The 23,541-nt window shown below is 45.2% G+C and overlaps 1 protein-coding gene across 1 annotated transcript in view; it reads right to left on the bottom strand.

The window, feature by feature from the left end:
* ADAMTS17 (ADAM metallopeptidase with thrombospondin type 1 motif 17) overlaps positions 1-23,541 on the bottom strand; it is a 141,922-nt gene that overhangs the window by 26,135 nt on the left and 92,246 nt on the right. Inside the window, exons 13-15 of the mRNA XM_066636237.1 lie at positions 21,276-21,396; positions 10,755-10,835; positions 2,493-2,650 (exon numbers count right to left, since the gene is read on the bottom strand). Of these exons, the coding sequence (XP_066492334.1) occupies positions 2,493-2,650; positions 10,755-10,835; positions 21,276-21,396 (360 nt within the window). The remainder of the gene's footprint in view (positions 1-2,492; positions 2,651-10,754; positions 10,836-21,275; positions 21,397-23,541) is intronic.

Here is a 23,541-nt window from a genome sequence, read left to right as displayed (position 1 = left end):
CTTCCAACCTTTTCAGGCACAGAAGGAACTAGCACTGATCTCAGGGATGCCACGACGGACGCCCAATCCCACCCTGACCCATCAACACCTTTGTCACCCTATGAAAGGGGGGGAACTCTTTTATGTTCTTACCTTCCTCTGTTGCACCTCTCTTTTCCCAAATGAGAGACTTCTAAGTTTCTCCAAAGGGACTGTACGAAGAAGGAGCAAAGTCCCTTTGGGAAAAGAACCACACAATGGAGGAAGGTAAAGAAGTGAATCGATGTGGCTTGTGTCTGTAGCGAGCTGGAGCAAGATCGTGGTGGTAGCAGACTTGGGGTGAAGGACACTTCAAAACCACTGCTCTTGCCACCACCAATCTTGCTGCGAGCAGTATCATTTGCTTCATGGCTGGGCTTGCTGCGAGCAGTATCATTTGCTTCATGGCTGGGCTCAACCTGATTGATCCTGGAAAGTGACAGTCAGCATGAAATTTCTGGAGTGACCAGGCCTGGTAGAAATACCAGGAGTCTGGTCTTATGTTTTTGTCCTGCTGATAAAGAAGTTCTTTTTATGCCTGCACAATCTTGCCCTCACCTATAACAATTACTTGGAACCATAGGTTGGGAAACACAAATTTCAGACCTAAATTTGATTCTGGTTATTCATGGCTTAGGCCTGATCCTAAGGCTGGGTGAATCTACCACTGGCTTATTGTTTTATAAGAGGCTGGGGGTTGAGCTGAGGGTAGCAGGGTGGGTTGAGAGTGCCTCAGCAACATTTGCCATAGAGTCTATAAGGCTTGGTAGATCCTGCCTCTACAAAGGCGCTGGGCCAGATAACCCTTGAGGCCCTTCCAGTCCTTTAAGTCTATGAAAGCAGGCACGCTTCACTCTTTTTTCTTCTTCCTTTTTTTGCTGATCTCTATGAAAACAGACAAATATCTTTTGCAAGATGGGGGGAAATAAAAGACACATCTGTAGCTACAGAGGGAGCTTTATTAGTCTGAGTTGGAAGCCAAAGCTAAGACAAACCAGACAATCAGCTATAGTTTTAAAACTTTTTGCAAGATCCAAAATGCTCAACACTCGCCAGTACAAAGATGTGAAGCCCCACCCTGCCCTTATTTAAGCACACGAAATGCTAACAACTTGCTGTATAGCTTGGAGGAAGCAGTCATATTTGGAAGCATCTAGGGGGCTGGGATGGTCTTTGGTTGCCAAGTGGAGGTCTGAAACACACCTCGCTACACAAACACTCATTTATCCAAGAAACATACTTACAGCAATGCATTTGGAAAAGAGATCCTTATTATTTCAATCTGTGAAAAAGGCTGGAGAATCTAAGGGCTCTTATGAAATTGATTTCACGCAGCCACATATTATATGACCCTATCTATATGTGGGCAACTGTGACTGTGTACAACCGGATTCAGACAAGGTCATGCTGTCTTCACTCTGCAAACCACTCAGGTGGTTTGTACTTTGTCCGTAAAGACAAATTCCAACCTTGTTTAGCCCAGTGGTTTGCAAGCTGTGTTCAGGGGAATTCTGGAAAATTTTCAGGGGTTCCTGAATTAGGTCAGTTACGGACAACTATCCTCAAAAGACAGTTTCCCCCACTGATACTTCTACTGCCTCTGTGAGTAGAACTAGTTCAAATGGGTACAAACTGCAAGAGAGGAGATTTTGGCTGGTCATCAGAAATTGATGGTAAGGGGGGATTAACAGTGGAACAGATTGCTGAAGGAGTGGAGGACTCTACTTCACTGGATATCTTCAAGTTGAGTCTTGACAGTCACCTGCTGGAGATATTCTAGGAGGATTTCCTGCTACAGATGGGGGTTGGACTAGATGACCTTGGACTAGATGACCATGTGGGGACCTTCCAACTATATGATTCTATGAATGTTTGGAGCCTAGGTAATCCGAAGGACCACCTTCTCCCATATGGACCTACCCACACCAAGCGCTGTTTGAAAAGGCTCTACTCCGCATTCCACCAAGGTTTTGCCTGAGATTTGTGACCAAGCCATTAATTAATCATGCCTGTAGCCAGAGATGTGCCAGAGCCACTGTGTCAAGTTGCGAGTCTCCGATTCCCTGAGTCAACTCGCGAGTCATCACAGCCAGCTGCCACGATTCATTTTGAGCTGCTGCAATTTTTTACTTGAGTCCTAGCCATTATGAGAAACGAGTCATGGCGCGAGACAGGCATGGCCCCGTCGAAAAAGTAAACAAGCACACACAAAAGTGAGTTGGGACTCAAGTCAATTCAAGTCATGACTCTTTTCCAAGTCACTGGTCAGGTCCCAGTCAGTGACATCCATGACTCGAGTCAACATGATTCACGAAAAATGTGTTTTCGTGACTCAAGCCTTTATGAGTCAAGCACCTATCCCTGACTGTAGCTACGGAAGGAAGCAAATAGTTAATGTAGAATATTGCACTCAAAAATCAGTTAATCCAGAATGGTGTAACATGAAGGGAGACAATCAAAACGTATCAAATTACCATCAAGTGGAGTGGTATTTTAGTTGGTCCCTTGGCTGAGATTTTCTCCCACAGGCCTCTTCGCACATATCGGACAGTAGTTCCTGCGATCTGAAACTCACCCGGAAGTTCAATTTTCCAGTCACTATTAATGGATTTCTTACTGGAATCTTTCAATGCTGGAAAGAATTAAACAGCATGAAATGAAAAGGGAAGCCAATCCATCATTGCAGATAGACTGCCTTGTTAAGACTGGCTGAACATCCTTTTTCAAAGTAGACTTCCAGTCCTCCGCTGCCCTTAATATGTTCCCCAGTTAAGAAGTCCTGGAGATCCCATCCACTCTATGCTAAACCTTTCTCCTTGACGAGTTATTTTATTTTATTTTAAAAACATTTGTATCCCACCTTTCCCAAACCTCAAGGCAACTTACAAAACTTTATACATAAATACAGCATAAAGTTATAAAATGAACAGTTACAGTCTAGATCATCATTTAAAGCCAGCATAGCAGGTAATATAGTAATTCTAAAAACCCATAAATGGTGACAAGCAAAAAAGCAATACACAACAAGTTACAAACATGCTAAAGCCATGAAGTGTATGAGCAAGCTCCTGATTTTAGAAATTTTAGAAATGGGCTATGTCAGATGCAAGGGAGGGCATCAGAATGCAGGTCTCTTGTTATCTGGTGTGCTCCCTGGGGCATTTGGTGGGCCGCTGTGAGATACAGGAAACTGGACTAGATGGGCTTATGGCCTGATCCAGTGGGGCTGTTCTTATTAACATGTGAATACACAATAAAAACAAAGTCACATACAAGACAATCAGGAGTATTCCACCCTTATCCACTCCAAAAAGCTAATGTGAATAAAAATGTTTTTAGGCCTTGCTGGAAACTCACTACAGAAGGGGCAGATTTTAGATTTTCTGGTATTGAGTTCCATGAAAGAGGCGCCACACATGAGAAGAGCCCGTTTCTTGCTGCTGCACCCTTCCTTCCAGCAGTGGCACTATCAACAGGCCCCTCTCTGATGACCTAAGAGAGTGGGCAGGGTTATATGGGAGTAGGCGGTCCCTCAGATACCATGGTCCCAGGTTGTATTGGGCTCTAAAGGTAAGTATCAGCATCTTGAATTTGGCCTAGAAATGAGTGTAGTCGTCGGAGCAGTGGCTCAACTGTCAAGTCCTTGGGACCAGTGGCAGCCACATTCTGTACTAGCTACACCTTCTAGACTGTTTTCAGGGGCAGCCCCAAACAGAGCGCATTACAATAGTGTAAATGGGATGTCACCAAGGCATGGCTCACTGTGGCAAGATTCGATTGACAAAGGTATGACTGCAACCGGAGCACAAGCCAAAGCTGGGCAAAAGCCCCCCTCTGTCACTGCTGTCACCTGGGCAACCAGGAGAAGCTGTGGATCCAGAAGGACCCCCAAGCTGCGCATCTGTTCTTTCAGAGCGAGTATAACCCCTTCCAGAACAGAGCAGGGTACCAGTAGAATTGAGGGAATCTTAGAGAGCAGCTGCCAGTCAAACTAGCCAATCCTAAGCCAGGTTCACCAAAGATCTCAAGATAAAGCAGCTACATATGTAAGGAAAGATTTGTGGGGAGGGGCTGTAGGAAAGACCTCTCCCCGTTTGCAACCCTGGAAAGGCACTGTTGGTCAGTGCAGACAATAGCGAGTCAGATGGACTCGCTGGCAGAAGACAGCTTCTGCCGTGGGATGAGGTAGTCAAGATTAGGATCATATGCACAGAGAAGGGGTATGCATTCATTTCCTGCTGTGCTGTAATTCCAATACAATTTGCACTAGTAAAGTTTTTTTAGCCCCAAAAGGGAAACTTCCATTGGCTTGGACTAATATTTAAAATATCATCTCCCCACACGCTGCGGGCTGTACCAATCTTGATTGCCCCCATGCCCCACTACCACTATCTAGCTTTAAAAACAAAAACAAAAAACAGGGTCTAAAAGAATATTTCTTACCCGGCATTCCTGCTCTCTTGTCTTCTGGAAGACACTGCAGAACCTCTGGGTTAGCTCTGCCTCCCCAAGGAGTAGGCAGTGTCCTCCCTGGGCCTCAGAATGCTTTTAAAGGGATTTAAAAAGTTGCCTCCGGTTTCCCAAGGAAACCAGAAGTTGTGTCTTTTTGGCCAAAATGGCCATTCTGAAGCCCACAGAGGCCGTTTCAGAAAGCGCTGACCGGAGTACAGCTCCAGCCACCATTGGAGGGCTGAGATTGGACCAAGTCTGGCTCAACGTGGGTCTGGGGGACCCATGTTGAGCCAGATCTGCGGATAGGGAGGACCCACCTGTATATGGAATTTCATCTACTTCCTTTCAGAAAAGGATACTCTGTGCTGCAGAGGCTGCTGAAAAGCTTTGCAGCCACTGTATAATGGCCCTGTTTTCAGGGGATGCTTTCAACGTTGCGTCTGCCGTAAGCCATTTTTGCCCGGCCCACAGGTGTACACATTTGGTCCCTGTTGCGCATATGCAATGTTGGCCAGAAATGGCTTAAATGAATATTCTGATTTCCATGTTCTTTTGGAACAGAACTTGTACCACACTACGTGATTTGGAAGGAAAGCATGATGTGAGGAGGGGGAAAACAGGCAAACCTGAGTTATGCAGAAAGAAAGTTCATGATGGAAGAACCCCCTTTCTTCAAGGCATGATTTATTGATGATTTCTGAGATCACTGATAAGCCCTTTCTGGACCCAGCTGAATTCCTGATTATCTCATGGGGGGCATAATGAGAACTGAACTCCTCTCCCAAACCCCTCTGAGGCTCCATCTTTCCCTCCTCCAATCCTCCCTACCTGGTGACTTTGATCTAAAAGCAGGTAGGTCCCTCAATCACTGGTGTCTTGATCACTGCTATGGCACATCCCTGATGCTGCCATAGCAGAGAGAGAGGGTCTTACTTGCAATTTCTGTTGTCTCCAAAGTCAGGTAAGAAAAGAAGGTATCAACAGATGGTGGGAGAAAGGAGGGAGCTGGCACGGCTTTCCTTATAGTCTTATATTGCAAACTTAATAATAATCGTAATAATACCTAGCATTTGCACTGCACTTTCTGAATGAGCAAATGCTCCACATGTGTTATGTTCATATAATCCTCAGAACCACCCTGGAAAGTATTATTACCCCCAAATTTCAGAAGGGGAGAAGCAGGTTGAGATGGAGTCACCTAAAGCCACCTAGTGAAAATTCATGGTAGACAAGAAACTGGAATTGGAGAAATCCTGATTTGTAGCTCACAGCCCAACCCTATGCATATCTACTCAGAAGTAAGTCCCATCATGGTCAATGCGGTTTACTCCCAGGTAAGAGTCAGACTGCAGCCTCAACCTCTTAGCCACAATGCTACACCAGGTTAACTAGGTCTCCTGAACAAACTGGGGGGGGGGGCAATATTGGAACAGGATTCTTTAATTTAAACTTTCTATTTCTTTAACTCTGGTCTCTGACTATTAACTAAACTGCTACAAGCGCGAGCCAACCCGTCCTTCTCCACGTCTAGCCCTCCTTAAGATCTCCTTTCCTGCTCAAAAGGAACCACCCCAACAGACTGTTCCCTCAGGTTGCATCCAGTCTTTCTCTGCTCAAACTCCTTCCAGTTCTCTTCCCAGCTTATGGATACAAATTGCAAGGCATTTCCTGTTCAGGGTGGTTTGCAAAAGGCAACCAAGCCAGGGAGCGTGGGATGAACGTAGGTGGAGAGGAACTGGTCCTAGCAAAAGGAACATCAATTCAACGTGTAGCTGGGTTCGTTTCCAAACTGCCCTACCCAGTCCAGGGTGGAAACAAGACCTACTTGGCCTAAACTCTGAAAATGTAATTAGCTCCAGCCATCACTCCAAGGTTAAACACAGCTCTGTTTGCACAGACCTCAAGCTTTATTAAAGCTGCAGTGGCAGGAAATTGTAGTACTTTGATTTCCCAATTATCCAGCTTACTCTGTTGGATATTTGCCTGTGTTTTGCTGCAAGGTTTTGGATAACAAAGCATTTGACCTTAGAGCCCTGAGACAGTAGTCAGTGTTGGGATGCATGGGGAATACGGTTCTATATGGAATGCTGTAGGGCCTGCTCTTCTGTGCAATATGCCATTGAATGGACAGAAATTCAATTGGGCTCTTGCAGATAGTCACATGGGTTGCCTCTCCCAGGTCTGGCCTGAAGCTGAGCTGCACAGACCTTCTGCTGCCACAGCAGTTAGCTACACACAACTCATTGAGAAGAAGAAGAGATGTGCATGTCAGATTTCAGCAGGGGTCTGCCTCAGGCTACCAGGTGCTGAGACAGAAGGGAGCTGGCTGTCGGCCCAGGGAGAAGAGGAAGGGGATGGCTTAGAACCAATGAGGCCAATTTCCCGGAAAAGGCAAGGCGGGGTCCAAGGACACAGTTGTAACCAGAACCAGGCAGGGGGATAAGCTCCTGGCAAAAGGCAGGCTGGGTGTTAAAGGAGGCAGGGGTCATGCTCTGAGAGCACAATCAGGAAAGAGGGGGCTGGAACTAGGTGAAGTCCTCACAGCACCAGCACTGACTGAGGAGGTTGCTTTGTGGCCCAGACTTTATAGGACCTGGTCCTCTGGGACTGGCCCTTCAGGGCAGCTGGCTAGTATTGCGGACTCGATGGTACCATCAATATGCTAAACTGAGTCTTATAGGCTTGGGGTTGGAACAGAGCACTGATGGAACAGGAGGTAAGGAGCTAGACCTCAGGGCTGGGAGCCACTGATTGAAAACACTCTGTTCCAGTGCTTCACAGGGTGATGTTTCAGGAGTGTGGGGGGCGATTTGGGGATAATGAACAGGCAAAATGTACCTGGCAGCTGTGATGCTCCTCCCAGCATTTGCTAACCACAATTCCTCTTCCCATGAAAAATCTCAGGAGGATATTACATCAGGGGTATTGTTGGGGGGGGGGGGGAAGAGAATGGTAACTGCTAGGAGGAATGCTACAGTCACTACTGCAAAACAAGCAATGGCAAAATATACAGGTTGATTTCATCACTCCTTTGGTGCAGGTATCGGGCGCACACACAATACCACTCTGAAGTTCTCTTTGGAGTATGTTCAGCCGGCCTTAATAAGAACAGTGGGCAAATCCAGTGTGAGCTTCTTCATATGAAGGGGAGAAACACATGCAATATTTTGAATGCAATGGGTAAGGTCCTGGAAGCCCTCACTGCACTCAATCTAAAACGAACAGGAGACACGATCCGGTACCAAGTTCTGAGAAAAAAACGATGGTTCAACATGTCTGACTCAGAAGCTGATTGCTGATTGGCTGTCCTTCCCTGCCATGATGTCACCAAGAACATCTCTTCTCCATCCCTAGAGCAATTTGGACAACTAAAAAAAAAGTCCTTTTTAAAAACTGAAAAAGGTGACAAATCAATGTTTATGTAGTGCTTAAAAAAAAAGTGACCGGCAGCCTGGACCACATGGGGAGAAGGTGAGACTGATGGCCTACCCAGCATTTAATCCCCCAGGGCTCAATCCTATCCAATGTTTCAGCACTGGCAGCCACAATGCAGCCCGGAGGTAAGGGAACAAATGTTCCCTTAGCTTGAGGAGGCCTCTGTGATTGCACCACCAGATGCAGCACACGCCCCATTGCCATGGCTACATCAGTGTCTGAAAGTTGGATAGGATTGGGCCCCCAGTCTGTTGCATTTAATCATTTCAGCTGCAAAACCTGGAAGGGGGCTGGGCTCATCCGTTGATACAATGTGAGCCCTCTTTTTTTATTGTCTGTCTTCACCCAGAGCGACATCTGACAAAGCTCAACTGGCAGTAAGTATCCAGATTAATCTGACCAAGACAAACACAAAATGCTGGCTCCCAAAAGCCAAGTGCTTGCAATGCTTCCGAACACTGGCACTCATTGTTCTCTGAAGCTTTGCTATGTCAGAGACTTCTGTGTAGGCGTAATTTTAGTCCACAAAACCTGGCTGCCTTGTAGGTAGAAATGAAAGCAGCAGGCAAGGGATCAAAGCATGGCATGCTGAACTGCTGGATACAACTCAGCCTTGAGAAGGAGGACCTGAAGAGGACGGTAGTGGCAGCAAGAATGTTACTTCCAGAGAACCTCAGTTTTTAAACACGTTTCTAGTCCTTATGGACATGATGAAAGATCAGTTTCAAAGAATGTGGGGCAATGCCTTGTGACATCAAAGATGCTGGGAGGATGACCATTTCCAGCGGTCAGAGGCCCACCCCGATAAGCAGAGCTCAGTAAATTCGATAAAAGAACCAAAAGTAATATGCTTTTCCCTGGCAGAGACGTTTTTTCTCAGCATACACACAACACTACTTAGGGTTCACTTGCACTTGTGCAAATGGACCTATAGTTTAACCCAGCAATTCCCAAACTTACTGGGCTGGCAACACGCTGCTCCTTCCAGTCACCAAACATGGAAAAGTGCTGATGACGATGACATGCGATGTTATGACGTAATCAGCACTTGCTTCCAAGTTCATGCCTAGAAAAATAGCCTTAAAATCATCATTAAACCGGCCAGGGTGGGTGGGTGAGCACACGCAACAGTGCACACGGCCCTCAGCTCATGGAGCAGAGCTTCTGCTCTGTGATCTGCTGAGCTTGGCTGGCCTGTGACACCCCGCAAGACTTGTTGCAATGCCCCAGGGCATTACAATACCCAATTTGGGAACCTCTTCCAATTTGGTTTAATTATCTGCAGCACAAGTGGGCTTTGGGAGATTGATCAGATCACATACAGATAGGATACATATACTTACCTGCAGGTTGATGCTGCTGTGCTGCTCCCACTTTACCTTGGGGTTTCCATCCAGATACTGATCAGGTTCACACTTAAGAACACTATCAGGAAGCGGAGTCTAACCTTCTTACTGTCTGCCTGCTTCCGCTACCTGTTGCCTCATCTAGATTTCCTCTAGCAGCTATGAGTCTGGGATCTTAACTGGTGTGCTCCCTGGGGCATTTGGTGGGCCGCTGTGAGATACAGGAAGCTGGACTAGATGGGCCTATGGCCTGATCCAGTGGAGCTGTTCTTATGTTTCTTATGTAAGGTAAGGGAACAAACATTCCCTTGGCTTGGGTTACAAGCCATGATGTGCATGTACAACCTCCTGATTTTAGAAATGGGCTATGTCAGAATGCCAGATGCAAGGGAGGGCACCAGGATGAGGTCTCTTGTTATCTGGTGTGCTCCCTGGGGCATTTGGTGGGCCGCTGTGAGATACAGGAAGCTGGACTAGATGGGCCTATGGCCTGATCCAGTGGGGCTGTTCTTATGTTTTTAACTACAATTCCCAGGAGGCCTTGCAGGTCTCATGTTATCTGGTGTGCTCCCCGGGGCATTTGGTGGGCCGCTGTGAGATACAGGAAGCTGGACTAGATGGGCCTATGGCCTGATCCAGTGGGGCTGTTCTTATGTTTCTTATGTAAGGTAAGGAAACAAACATTCCCTTGGCTTGGGTTACAAACCATGATGTGCATGTACAACCTCCTGATTTTAGAAATGGGCTATGTCAGAATGCCAGATGCAAGGGAGGGCACCAGGATGAGGTCTCTTGTTATCTGGTGTGCTCCCTGGGGCATTTGGTGGGCCGCTGTGAGATACAGGAAGCTGGACTAGATGGGCCTGTGGCCTGATCCAGTGGGGCTGTTCTTATGTTCTTAACTACAATTCCTAGGAAGCCTTGCAGGTCTCTTGTTATCTGGTGTGCTCCCTGGGGCATTTGGTGGGCCGCTGTGAGATCCAGGAAGCTGGACTAGATGGGCCTATGGTCTGATCTAGTGGGGCTGTTCTTATGTTCTTAACTACAATTCCCAGGAGGCCTTGCAGGTCTCTTGTTACCTGGTGTGCTCCCTGGGGCATTTGGTGGGCCGCTGTGAGATACAGGAAGCTGGACTAGATGGGCCTATGGCCTGATCCAGTGGGGCTGTTCTTATGTTCTTATCTTTCTATTTCCTTCCTTTTCCAAAGCTGCCTTTTGAAAAGCATTTGCAAATGAAGAGAAGTGAGTCATGAGCACAATGGGGGGATTTGAGTAGAGTTTGCTACTATCCATGGTTTTGGGTACCTATGATAGCAGCAGGAACATGTTCCCTGTAGAAATGGGGGGGGGGGCGGCACCTGTACTTGTTTCCAATTTAACAAACCATGATTTGTTGGACTGGGAATGTGTCATTGGATTCAGGTCACTGTCTTAAAGGACAAGAAAATGACAGCTGAATGTAAGGATAAAATCAATTCATCCGTTTTTTTTTTCCTTTTTTACCCAGGAAACTGTGGGCAGGCTTATCCTCCATCACACGGATCCGTCGAGCTCCAGCAGGGATCACGGCTGCTTCAATATAACCTAGGACAAACAAAAAGGAACATATAGATTTCCCAAACGCTTTCACAAAATAACACAAAAACAAGAAGGTGGACAGTGACTCTCAATAATTTAGCACATGGACTTTTTAATTTAAAAAAACAAAACAACCCAACTCCAATTCACATTTCGAATGAGAATTTTTACAAAATGCGTTGGCAAGTAAATTTCAATTCCATAGTGCCTGAGGAGAGTGGAAGAAAATGCATGCTTTCTTAAATGCACTTGCACGTGATATAAGTAATGACGGGTTGTATTCCAGTCTATGAACGTTATACAGTATTGCGGTCTGGAATGTTTGAGATGCCTCTTTCTCTGGGGCTTAAATGGACCAAAAGCACACACTGAAGCTGTGGCTCAAAGGAGCGGCAATCACGGTGCTTTAAATGGTGAGGAAATGGTCTGGAAATGGTGCCTTCGCTCAGGGCGACTGCACAGTTGCTTCAGCCCTGGCAAGCCAGGAGTTGCTGATTTAGAAGCATAATCCCAAGTCAAAAACCTCCAAAACAAATTCAGGGAACCCAATTAATTCCTTTAGTTTGCAAAACTAACCTGTTAAAATCATGGTTTAGGTTTGTGGTTAAAGGTTTGTGGTTAAAACCATGGATTTAGGGCCCAATCCTAAGCACCGGTGCCAAGCTCCAGCACCGGCACTGTAAGGCATGTCCACAGCACCAGGAGAGCTGCCAGCAGTGGGAAACTGCCAGTCAGCTCTGAGCACCGCATGGAGGGCCGGCTGGTGCTCCTGCAGCGCTGGCCAGCAGTGAGCATTTTTGGGGTGGGGAAGGCAGGGAGTGGGCGGGGGAGGAGCCAGGGGGAGGAGCCAGGGCAGGACAGGCAGAGCCTTGCTCTGCCATATCCTATGCTCCATGATGGGCTGAAAAGCCTGGCACAGAGCTCCTTCAGCCTGAGCTGGCAGAATAGCCAGTACAGAATGAAGGAGATCCATTGTGGTCCCTGCGCCCTTATTCAGGGGAAGGGGATGAAAGTCCTTTTCCCCTGAGGAGGCCACCGACAGCTCCAGCGGTGCTGCTGGATGCAGCGCTAGCTGTTTTGGTGCCACCGCACCTGGCGGGACTCCCAGGGGCAGGACTGGGTTTCCCACCTGCAGTACGTCCAGCAATTAAGTGTCCATGTAGTCAACCTGCTGGATGATTTATTGAGATTTATTTTTAATCACTTCCAGCTCTTGTGCAACTAATGCTCATCTGGGCTCTGCAAGATGCATTGTGTAGGAAGATGTCATGACCCAAAGACACCTAGTTCCAACCTGCATTGCTATTTTTCCCTCTTTTGTTCTCCCCCTACTTTCTTAGTTCTGGTCTGCATTTCCACATCACTGAATCTCCCCACCTGACTGTGTATCACCTCTTCCATTTTCTTCTCCCCTTCTCAGATTACCTGGAGAAACAGCTTGACACCCCTTGAGGGGGAAACTGAACACTCAGTGGCAGGCAGGAATCTGAATAAAGGCCCCTGTTGAGGCCAGTTGGACAGATTCAGCATTTCAGTGATTAGAAAGAATGTTGCAATGATAATTATCTTGCTTGCATTTTTAAAAAACGTTTTACCACAATAGTGGAATCCATAGCCGTCACTGCAAACAGATGTTCAACATACGACTTGGCATTGGGTTTTTTTTTTGTCATCCAACCCTGAAGATATTAAATTATATTACAATCACCACACTCTAAAACGTCAAAAAAAATCTTTTTTTTTTTGTGAAACTCATGCAGTGATGCACAGACCCAACTGAGAATGTCTACCAGACATGAACACACAGGAGACGAGTGATTAATGACAAGACACCGTTCCAAAAAGCACCCTGTGATCACACCTTATCACCAGTGTTAGGAGGTCACGTTGGAACATGCCCAAAATCTACTGTGTATTATCTTAATTTTGTTTTTTTAAGACTGTAACATCCTCAACTGCTGCTCTGAGTTGCTCTGCACCCAGCCTCCAACACGTGCTCCATTGGGAGCTAACTGGAGTTTGATCAGGCTGATCTTCTGAACCTAGCCTGCTGCAGGACATGCTGCAAGGCCCTTTTCCCTTCTAACAAGATTAGGTATAATGTAGCGGTTTAAAGAGCATCACATGCTAAATTCAAGTCTCGCCTCATCTATGAACTCGTCCGCGGACCTGTCACAAGCCAATCCTTCAGGACCCAGCCTCCTGTCAGCAATAGGTGGATAATAAGAACATAAGAACAGCCCCACTGGATCAGGCCATAGGCCCATCTAGTCCAGCTTCCTGTATCTCACAGTGGCCCACCAAATGCCCCAGGGAGCACACCAGATAACAAGAGACCTCATCCTGGTGCCCTCCCTTGCATCTGGCATTCTGACATATAACGATTTATACATTGGAAATGAAGCTACTTTTGACGCTCATTTAAGAAATATTGTCAGAATCCAACCCCAGCATGTAGCCGAAAATGTAAAAAACGTACGAACATGATAGTTTTCAACGTATCGTTATTACACGGGTATACTCATCAGAGAGCCAGAACTGGTTTGGCTGTGGTCCCCCTTGAGCATACACTCAGAGACAAACCCAGGTTTGTTACTATGTAATGTATGAAGTTTGTCATGCTAGGGCTGCAGTTCTAGACACACATGGGAGTAAGTCCCACTGAACTCAATGGAGCTTACTTCTGAGGAGACATTATAGGCTTGTACTGTTCTAAATTTAAGGTTTTGTTTGGTTTTTTGAAGGACACACAGTAAAACTCTTAGGCATGTTCCTTTAGAGGAAAAAGTTGCTAGCAGTTTAAAAGCTAGATTTCCATCAGTGTCAGAATGTATCAAGCTAATTCTGTTGTGAATTCAATTAATGCACTATATATGCATGCAAACTCACAATAAACAGCAGATTGAATTTCCACCACTGCCAACCTGGGTTTCAGAATTTATTCATACGCTGCTTCTCAATGGATTTATAAATTAACAGAATGAGCTTGCCAAGTTTGAAGATATCTAACCCTCAATACCTCCTCCATTATAGGCAAGTCACAATTCCTTTAACAGTTTGTAACTGCAGTCGCCCCACCAGAAAGATTGACATGCCTCAGTTATTATGGCTGGAAAGAGTCCTGTTGCTGAGATTGCAATGCTCCAGATTTTCAATAGGATTAAGTCTTTTAGGATGCAAAAATTTGGTTTTGACAGTGAAAGAGGGTGTTTTTTTAAAAAGATTTTTGCCACAACAAGGTATTGTTCAATTCTGTCATTGATTAATTCAAGAGAGTGTTTGTTGTAAAGCTGATAGTTCAAAATTCTTGTAGGAGCACTTAGTTATTTAGTAATTGACACAAGTATTTTACACAAGTGAACTCCATCTCCAGAGCAACTCTCTCTTTCTGGCATGCCACTGTCTTTCTGGATAGCCTGTGTTACATCAATGCCTCAGGAATGCAAAACTGTGATTGAAGAGAATCCTGCATGCAAATTACATGGTGGAACTCAAATTACAGGAGATACCTGAACAGAGAGAGAGAGAGAGAGAGAGAGAGAGAGAGAGAGAGAGAGAGAGAGAGAGACTTTTGTCACCATGAAGATTAATATGTAGAGGGGTACAATCTCCCCTGAAAAGTCTAGAAAGAACCAAGAGAAGAAGAAAAGCAAGCTTGTTGAGGAGTTCCTGTTACTAAGCAAAGTTATTTTCCCCAGACAGTGAGAACAGATGTTAGTATGATTTTCAGTGTGGAATCTGGACTACTAAAGAGCTGGTATGGATCTTACTAGAAGGTGATCTCTGGAGTGAAACAGATGTTCAGCCATGGCTATAAGTGCTAACAAGCTTGGCAAAAATCCAGTTCTCTTCCACAGGATAGTATGTCGCAAGCTGGGCAGAACAGCAAAAACTGCAACCTCCAGTTCATAAGCCATGGAGATCATAGCCTTTTGCATCAATGTCGGATTTGCAGAGCTTGGGGTAAGAGAGAGAGAGAAACCTCCAGCACAGCAAACCTCTCTGCAGTGTCTTTGCCCAGCTGCAAGGGGATCCCCAGCAGTGCTGTTCACACATTACATTGTATACACGCACAGGTGTCCGTACATGCATTTTCATGTGATTGACTGTACATGCATTCCTTTGGAAGTCAACATGGGGACCCCTAGAAAGAGTAATGTACAGATTGCAAGTACTGCAGGGAAACGTGAGACATAACTGTGGCGCTGTCAGGTCAACGGTCACGTACGCAGACAGAATATTATTAATGTGTGAACAGGGCTACTGATTAGGTCACTAGAGAGACAAGGGACATGGAAGAAGCACAGACTGAGATGAGGGAGTCATATGGGTGTTGTTCCCAGGTCCTGAAACCAGCAACTGCATGCCATTTGACCAGGGGGAACACTGGTATTTTTATGATGGCTGGAGTAAGAATGCAAGAAGAGTCCTGCTAGGACTGCTGTTAGAGTCCTGCTAACAGCCCAGCACCCTATACCTCTAAAAAGCCCACAAGCAGGATACATAGGCAAACAGTCCTCTTCTGCTACTGCTTCTCAGTAACTAGTATTCAGAGGCACACTGCCCCTGAACTTGTAGGCCGAATACATCCGTTAAGACCAGAAGCTACTGATAAGCTTCTCCTCCATGAACGCACCGAATCCCCTTTTATGGTCATATAGGTTAGTGGCCACCAGTGGTAAATGGTTAGCGGCCCATCTTGTGGCAGCAAATTCCACAAATAGAATGATGCTCTGGGTGAAACATTTCCATTGAGTGTCTGGGCTCTGGTGGTGCTCAGCTGGTAAAGGGGGTGGGTCAAATAAATTCCTCTTACATTAAAAAAATAATCCTGCCTCATAAGAACATAAGAAGAGCCCCGCTGGATCAGGGCAAGGGCCCATCTAGTCCAGCTTCCTGTATCTCACAACGGCCCACCAAATGCCCCAGGTAGCACACCAGATAACAAGAGACCTGCAAGGCTTCCTGGGAATTGTAGTTTAACAACATAAGAACAGCCCCACTGGAGCAGGCCATAGGCCCATCTAGTCCAGCTTCCTGGATCTCACAGCAGCCCACCAAATGCCCCAGGGAGCACACCAGACAACAAGAGACCTGCAAGGCTTTCTGGGAATTGTATTATGGTGTATTGGCAACCTTCAGTCTCGAAAGACTATGGTATCGTGCTCTGAAAGGTGGTTCTGGCACAGCGTCTAGTGTGGCTGAAAAGGCCAATCCGGGAGTGACAATCCCTTCCACGCCGGGAGCAAGTGCAGGAATTGTAGTTAAGAACATAAGAACAGCCCCACTGGTTCAGGCCATAGGCCCATCTAGTCCAGCTTCCTGTATCTCACAGCGGCCCACCAAATGCCCCAGGGAGCACACAAGACACAACCTGTGTCCTGGTGCCCTCCCCTGCCTCGGGCAATTGGAGGCAGCTTGCCTCTAAAACCTCCATGAATCCTGCACGAATCCTCCATGAAACCTCCATGAACCCTGGGCCAAGGAAAGCGTAGGCTCCATCCCCATCCACAAGGAATTTTACTCAATTCACTCTCTGGCTTCACCAGGTATGGCCCATGCTGTCATCTCCATAGCCACAACAGCTGGAAACATACTTTTTGTTTTTAAATGAAGGGATTTTTTTTAAGGATATTGAATACTAAACCTGAAAGTACAATACACACAGCCCTGGGTGTACCCTGGACGAAGGCATCTTATCTTCTCCATGGCATGCTTAGTTTTTGATGTTTTTATTGTTTCTGAGTGCCAGCTGCGATGTTGACTCTGGAAACTCACCTAATCATTAGGGCAGGACTGAGACCAAAAAAGAGCAGTCAGAAGCTGAACTATTCATTCCTTAACAGCTGCTGTTAGATTTTGGTCAAATTTAGGAGAAAGTCTGCATTTTACCGACATTCCTCTCAGTTGTGTAATTTCTCCATGTCCAAGTCTCAGCAGAAGGTACATTATCACCCAGGATGCTTTAAAATGTTGGCATTTTTCTATTTACTCTTTTCCTTTTTTAAGAATGAAGAGAAGTTTCATGGTTCCCCTTCTCTGGCAATTTCCGTTCCTGCAGGGAATAGCTAATCCCTATTCACTTCTAGCCATGGGACTACGGGTCTGGAAAGGAAAGGGCCGCATCATGAAGCCATGGATAGATTTCAAAGCCATCAGCTAGGGCTCTGGCTGGTTGTTTAGAAACATTTGATGGACTGATGCTGGTCCTGCATCATCCATTCTTCAAATGAATTTTCATATTCTCATGCATTTTCTTCATTGATCAGTCTCCTAACTCTGCAGTACTTTCATCTATAATTTTTGATCTGTGCATTTTTCTCTCCTTCCAAGCTGCATAAATGGACTCCAATGCCAGACAGTGCCACTTCTGACATAGCCACTTCTAAGAACATAAGAACAGCCCCACTGGATCAGGCCATAGGCCCATCTAGTCCAGCTTCCTGTATCTCACAGCGGCCCACCAAATGCCCCAGGGAGCATACCAGGTAACAAGAGACCTCATCCTGGTGCCCTCCCTTGCACTGGCATTCTGACATAGCCCATTTCTAAAATCAGGAGGTTGCACATACACATCATGGCTTGTAACCCATAATGGATTTTTCCTCCAGAAACTTGTCCAATCCCCATTTAAAGGTGTCCAGGCCAGACGCCATCACCACATCCTGTGGCAAGGAGTTCCACACTCTTGGAGTCTTTCCCAGACCACAAACAAGATGGTAAGCCTTTTTTTTTTTTTTTTAACTGCACAATTTCAGGCTGCAGGCAGAGACACTCATAACTGATTGTTTTTCTAAACACAAAAAAATTACGAGTTCCTGAATATAGAAAAGTAGCAGGTCAAGAGAACATTCTTCCTGACATGCTAGTTTTCTATGTGCAGGAACATCAATACGTGTGTGTGGGGAAAGCATCCAATCATGTGAACTCTCGCCTACTGTTTGAAGTGGTCAAGAAACAGGTTTATAATCCACTGTTTGAAAAAAATTTACATGCCTTATAAAATTTTGCTGTCTGGATTAGAAAGATACTAAGGCTTTGATAAGCACTTAGATTCTAAATTTCTTGGGGGCTACAACCTGTACTTTCTGAGTACAAAAATCTATAATATACCAAATAATATACCCTAATATAGAATATATTCTATAGTTTATATCGGTGGAGCAGTGCAAATTAATCTAGCAATCACTCAATTTATGGGATGGCTTTTCCTTCCCTGCCAAGAATGATGCAGTTTTACTAGGATATGAGACACAAAGCAATAATTCCATCGACATCCAAGCTATGAGCAATTTTTTTGTTGAAAAGTGGTAGAGAAATATTTGCAATAATTATAGCATTAATAATTTTTTTAACCCAATTGGTAGACATGTAGGAAAAAAACAAAACTGGGTGTATCCTTGAACTTGTTAGCTCTGGGTTCTGAGTGAAACAGAAACACAGCTGACGAATTGGTCCAGGGGCAGGTGCAGGCTGCTGAGTTAGCAAAATCAACAAGCACCTGTGACAGACACACCCTGGGTGTTACCAAGCCTGCAATGATTGGCTGATCTAACTACTTAAGGGTTAGTATGCTGAACCTCCAGTGCAGTAGTAGGGGTGTAGTTGGAGATACCAGAGAAACTGCTGCCAGTGACTGTGGAGGCTGGATATTTGTATGTATATGTGTGATTACTGACCGTGGACTGGACCTTGACTTTGTATTATGGAAAACTGATTGGGATTTGTTATCATTGGACTGACTGATCTTCGTGCTGACCGGGACTGTTTATTGACTACTCTGCTTGTGATATCCTTTGCTCAAAATATAACTGCTGCTTGAAAGTACTCTGCTGTATATGCTGTTTCTTGCAACCTGCTCACATTGGGACAAAACAGGGATCCTACAACATCTAACGTTAACAGAACTAAGTTTCCACACCCCATTCTCTGTTGGCCACTGTATAAGCTTTCAGACTCTGCAGCAGGCTGATCCACACACAGAAAAACTACACATTTGCTAAGAGTGGATTTGCTCAGGCTTCAGTTAAGACTACACAGTGGCACACCTGCTCAAGAGAAAGTCACAAGCCAGCAGCCACAGGTCACTAGGTCCAAAAATGATAAAAATTAGAATTCCTTTGAAAGGACCAAGGCAAAGAACTTGCACAATTAGTTTTTCACATATGATTTTCTTAAAAAACAGTTCAAAAGTCCTTATAAGGAAGGGCTTGCATAGTCTTGTATGCAATTCTCACAAGACTCGGTGCATAGCAAAAGGCTTTCAAATTTATCCATGGCTTGAAAAAAACACACACGCGCACAAAATGATGTTTTCGATTCTGAACCAAGCAGAGGAGATGAAGAGAGACCCAACACCAAATAGCCTCTACCCCAGAACACCATAAAGAGCAACCAGGCATCTTACACGAGAAACACTTGGGGACTGCCTTTGCCTTTGCCATCACACACGTAGACACCTTCTTACATTGACTATGGGATACTGAGAAACAGAAAGGAATTGGCATGGGTTTAGTTTCATTGAGAATATTTATCTGCAGATAGTGAGGAGTAGTGAGAGACACAGCATCGCATCCTGTAGTGGATGAAGCCCAGTGTAAGGTTGTTACACAGATTTCAAAAGAAAATATGGTTCAGTTACATTTTCCTGATATTGCATGCAAGGACCCGGATATTGGGTTCAAGGATCCGGAGCTCAGAAGGGGCTCCAGATCCTACCAGAGCACAGCTTTGGATGGGTTTGGAGTGCTTGTTCTCCCCTCGAAATCAGCGGATTCCAACATCCATGGATTTTGGTATCCACGGAGGTTCCAGGAATGGATAATGAGGGCCACACTGCACCATCTCTCATATTGCAAGGATTCTCCTGGTGGCTAACAGTAACATAGAAACCAGCAATACAAATTTAATGGGAAAAAGCAGTTTAAAAAATGTGATGAAGGCGTACATATCAAACTCCATTAAAAACTGGAGAGGGGGGGAAAAAAAGTCTTTTCAGAATAAACAAAATCAGAGAGGGAGTGGAACTGATGCACCAAGAGAGGGAATTTCAGAGATAAGGTGCTATAACAAAGAGGCCCTGTGTCTTGTTGGGGTTCTCATTTAGACAGGGACATTCTGAGCATTCTGTCACACTCTAATGTGACCAAGAAAGAGAACCCAGAATGGAAATAAAGATGAAAGGGGAGGGGCTATGCAAATAGACACAAATTTGATATTAAATGTCTGGGATCACTAGAGAGGAAGTTGTAACCTCTTTCCCAGTTATGTCCCTTTACCTCTACCCTAACAATCAGTGGCCCAGCCCTTACTGAGAGAAGACCCACAGGAAGAGGCAATGAACCACTCCTCCACTCCAAGCAGTTCTTGTAGTATGCAGAGATGCCCAACCTTACAACAGTTGGCTATGTTGCTAGTACATAATAAAGCAGGCCCTTCACTCTACAAACTTGTCTTCTGCTGGTCTCCCTTCCTGTAGCTGAAGAAAAAAAGAGTCTACTTGGTACTGAAAAAAAAATGCATTTCTATAGCATTCCAAACTCTATAGCCATTCTGCAACTGGTGATTGTTTATTTTTCCACTATCGGGCCACAACCATTCTCTATGCCTATAAATCTTTCTGTAATTATTTCTGATGAAGCTTCATGCAGTACACAGTATCATGATAAATGCTACAACCCCATATGAGCTTCCTGGAAATGTACAAGATTTCCACAAGAAAATGGTCATTTTGAAACCTCTAACCAAGATTGGTTTAATGCAAGCAAAGTTCAAGCAAAGTTACGGTCACTCAAATTAGAGTGGAATCCTAACCAACTTTCCAGCACTGACAATGTGGCATGCATTGCATCCTGCAGTGGGGAGGCAGTCAAGGAGGCCTCCTCAAGGTAAGGGCATGTTTCCTATCTTACCTTGGGCGCTGCATTGTGGCTCAGTCAGTGCTGGAAAGTTGGTTAGGACTGCACCATTAATCTATGAAATATTGAGGGTTGCAAAGCTGAATAAATACCAAAGATTTGTATGACAGTGGTAAGGTTATTCAAAATGGCATTTCACAGAATGCCCTGTCCATCAGCCATCTTTGTTCTGGATGTGAATGTACTTTGGAGAGGATATCCGCACTCAAAAAATCAATAAGACAGCAAGCATGGAACAATCATGGCTGGCAGGTCAAGATCATTCCCAATCAAGGGACCTGTGGCTTTGAGATCCCCACTGAGATCTGAAAAAGTAGAACAAGATCTGATGGGCTGGTGTGGGATTTGAATCAAGCATTGAATTTTGAGCTGTTTCAAACCACACGTCCTTCAAAGTGAGCATTGCATCTCTTGATGTGTTCCTTAACTTTGCATCCAAAACAAGTCACATGCCTTGCCCCCCCCCCCGCAAGCAAAAACCTTCTTGTTTTCATATGATAGGCAGCTATTGTTGCTCTGTGCTACTCACCCATCCCTTTAGTATGGTTGAAGTCTCCTTTCACCACTTTACAGGTTTTGCCATCTCCACTGCATACACCACAGCGATCCTCTTTAGCAGAAGAACCAATGATCCCATCGCAGCCAATTTTCTAATATAAAGTATGAGACATTATATTACATTGACAGAAAAATAAGTCATTGTATATACAGTCATTATATTGACAGAAAACGGGTTTCTAAAGGAGGAGGGCAACACTCATTTGGATTGGTTATTGCAGCTTTAAGAGAACAACACTGGAAGTCGGAGAGGGTACTGGGAAGGGCAAACATACAATCAATTCTCTTTATAGGCAAATTTGCTACCTGTGAATTCACTTATCCGCGAGGGGCAGAATTGCCACCTACTTTCGTTATCTGCCACTCTGTTCTTGATATCTGTGAATACTGTGCTGGTACACTCAAGATGGGGGGGGGGAGTCAAATTCAGCCCACCAGCCATGTCCTGCAGTCCACCAGGAATTTGATAAACTTCCTTCTTTTGTTCCCTGCCTGGGATCGCAAGAATGGCCATGACCAACTACATGAAGGGCACCTGGACACCAGACGTGTCCTCCTTCCACATATGAGAATTCATTAAGATCTCTTGGGGAATTGTGCCCAACAGGCTTCTTTGCATGCTTGGAGAGAACAGCCAAGAAATTGAAAAAATATAGAGTTGCTTTACAGCTTTTGACTTTCAATTAGGCGTAAACCAAACCAGGCCCTGCAGGAAATGCTCCAACACTTTGTCAGTAATGGCGTGCCAAGGAAAACTGTTTCCAATCAGGACACTCAGATTACCGCTACAGGGATGAATACATGCAAACTCTAATCAAGTTTCCTTCAACCTGTTAGAGGCCACACACCATACTTTGTCCTGTAATAAGGACACAAATCTTGTCTCAACTAACAAACTTTCCAGTTCTGATAAATGCCTGCAGCTGTCATGTGTGAAAACGCAGTTTTAAACTTGGACAAGGACACAACAGAAGCCAACAATCTGAAATGCATGTAACCGAACACAGGGTAATTAATCATGTATTGTGACTTTCCAAACGTTCAATGAAACCCTCCCCACAAGTTGTGATACAGGTGCTATGTTAGGCCTCTAGTAGACTGTGTTCAGTTTTGTGAGTCACAAGTCCTTCTAGTCAGGAACACAGGAGTAGCATGGGCTTAAAGCCCTGCCTGAATTTGGGGAAGGAGGCTTGGGGGCAAAAGAAGAGGGGAAACTACCTCTCTTCTTTTTTGGGGTGTATGCATGATTTACAGGATGGGGAAATTATCAGAGCTCCCCAGGACACTGTCTGGTGGGGAGCATTTTGATTTTCTCATAATATTCTGACTCAGAAGTCATTTGGGGGTAAAAATGGCACCCCAAATGTTTTTTACCAATGGCTACCAAGTTTTTCCTTAAACACACCTTGCAATGGAGCACTGGGGAAAACCAAAATGGTGTGGCCACCAGGTGGTCAGAGCTATGAAAAACTCCAGAAAGCACCCCTGCCCTCATTTCGGAATATCCCTGGAAAGAAGATTTTGGTGGTGGCGGTGGGGAAACTGGGGCCATTTTGGGCCATATAGGAATTGAAAAATATGAAAAACTTTCTTGGCTCTGAGTCTTAGGCTGGTGCAATTTAGTACTATTTTATAAGAGAGAAAAAACATCTGGTCCATGGAATATGTACTAGCATTCAGTGTGCCCCCCTTCTTCCTATCCCCCCCACCCACTGCAAAGAAAATACTGTCTATGCGCATATTCCAAAATATCAGCAGAATGCGCTTTTCCCTCTGCCTGGAACCTCCTGGTTCCGCTGGTAAAACGCATGTTCCACTAGCAGAGAATTTTGGCAGGACTAGGCTGCCCAGGTGCAACTTTATGCACACTTACCTGGGAGTAAGCCCCACTGGGCTCACTGATCGTAGATGGTGAGCCACTAGGGAGTTCATAAAACTCCTACTGAAGCAGAGTGCCTGAGATTAGAAGAACAGGGTGCTTGTCGAGCAAGTCATGACATGTAGCTGGTGGACTGTGTTCCACTTGGTGGGTTACAAGTTTTGTAGAGGTGGGACCTAACTCACTGGGAGAGTACCGGTTTTGTATGCAGAAAGTTGCAGGTTCAATCCCCGGCCTCTTTAGTTAAAACCAGTAGCAGGTGATGGGAAAGACCCTGTCTCAGATCCTAGAGAGTTACTGTCATGCAAGCAGACACTATTGGAGGACATGGACCAATGATCTGACTCAGCAAAAGAAC

This window comes from Tiliqua scincoides, chromosome 8 (assembly GCF_035046505.1).
Source record: "Tiliqua scincoides isolate rTilSci1 chromosome 8, rTilSci1.hap2, whole genome shotgun sequence".
In the NCBI taxonomy this organism is placed as follows: Eukaryota; Metazoa; Chordata; class Lepidosauria; order Squamata; family Scincidae; genus Tiliqua; species Tiliqua scincoides.
The sequence above is the reverse complement of the archived record's forward strand: the minus strand, read 5'-3'. Positions and strand labels throughout refer to the sequence as shown.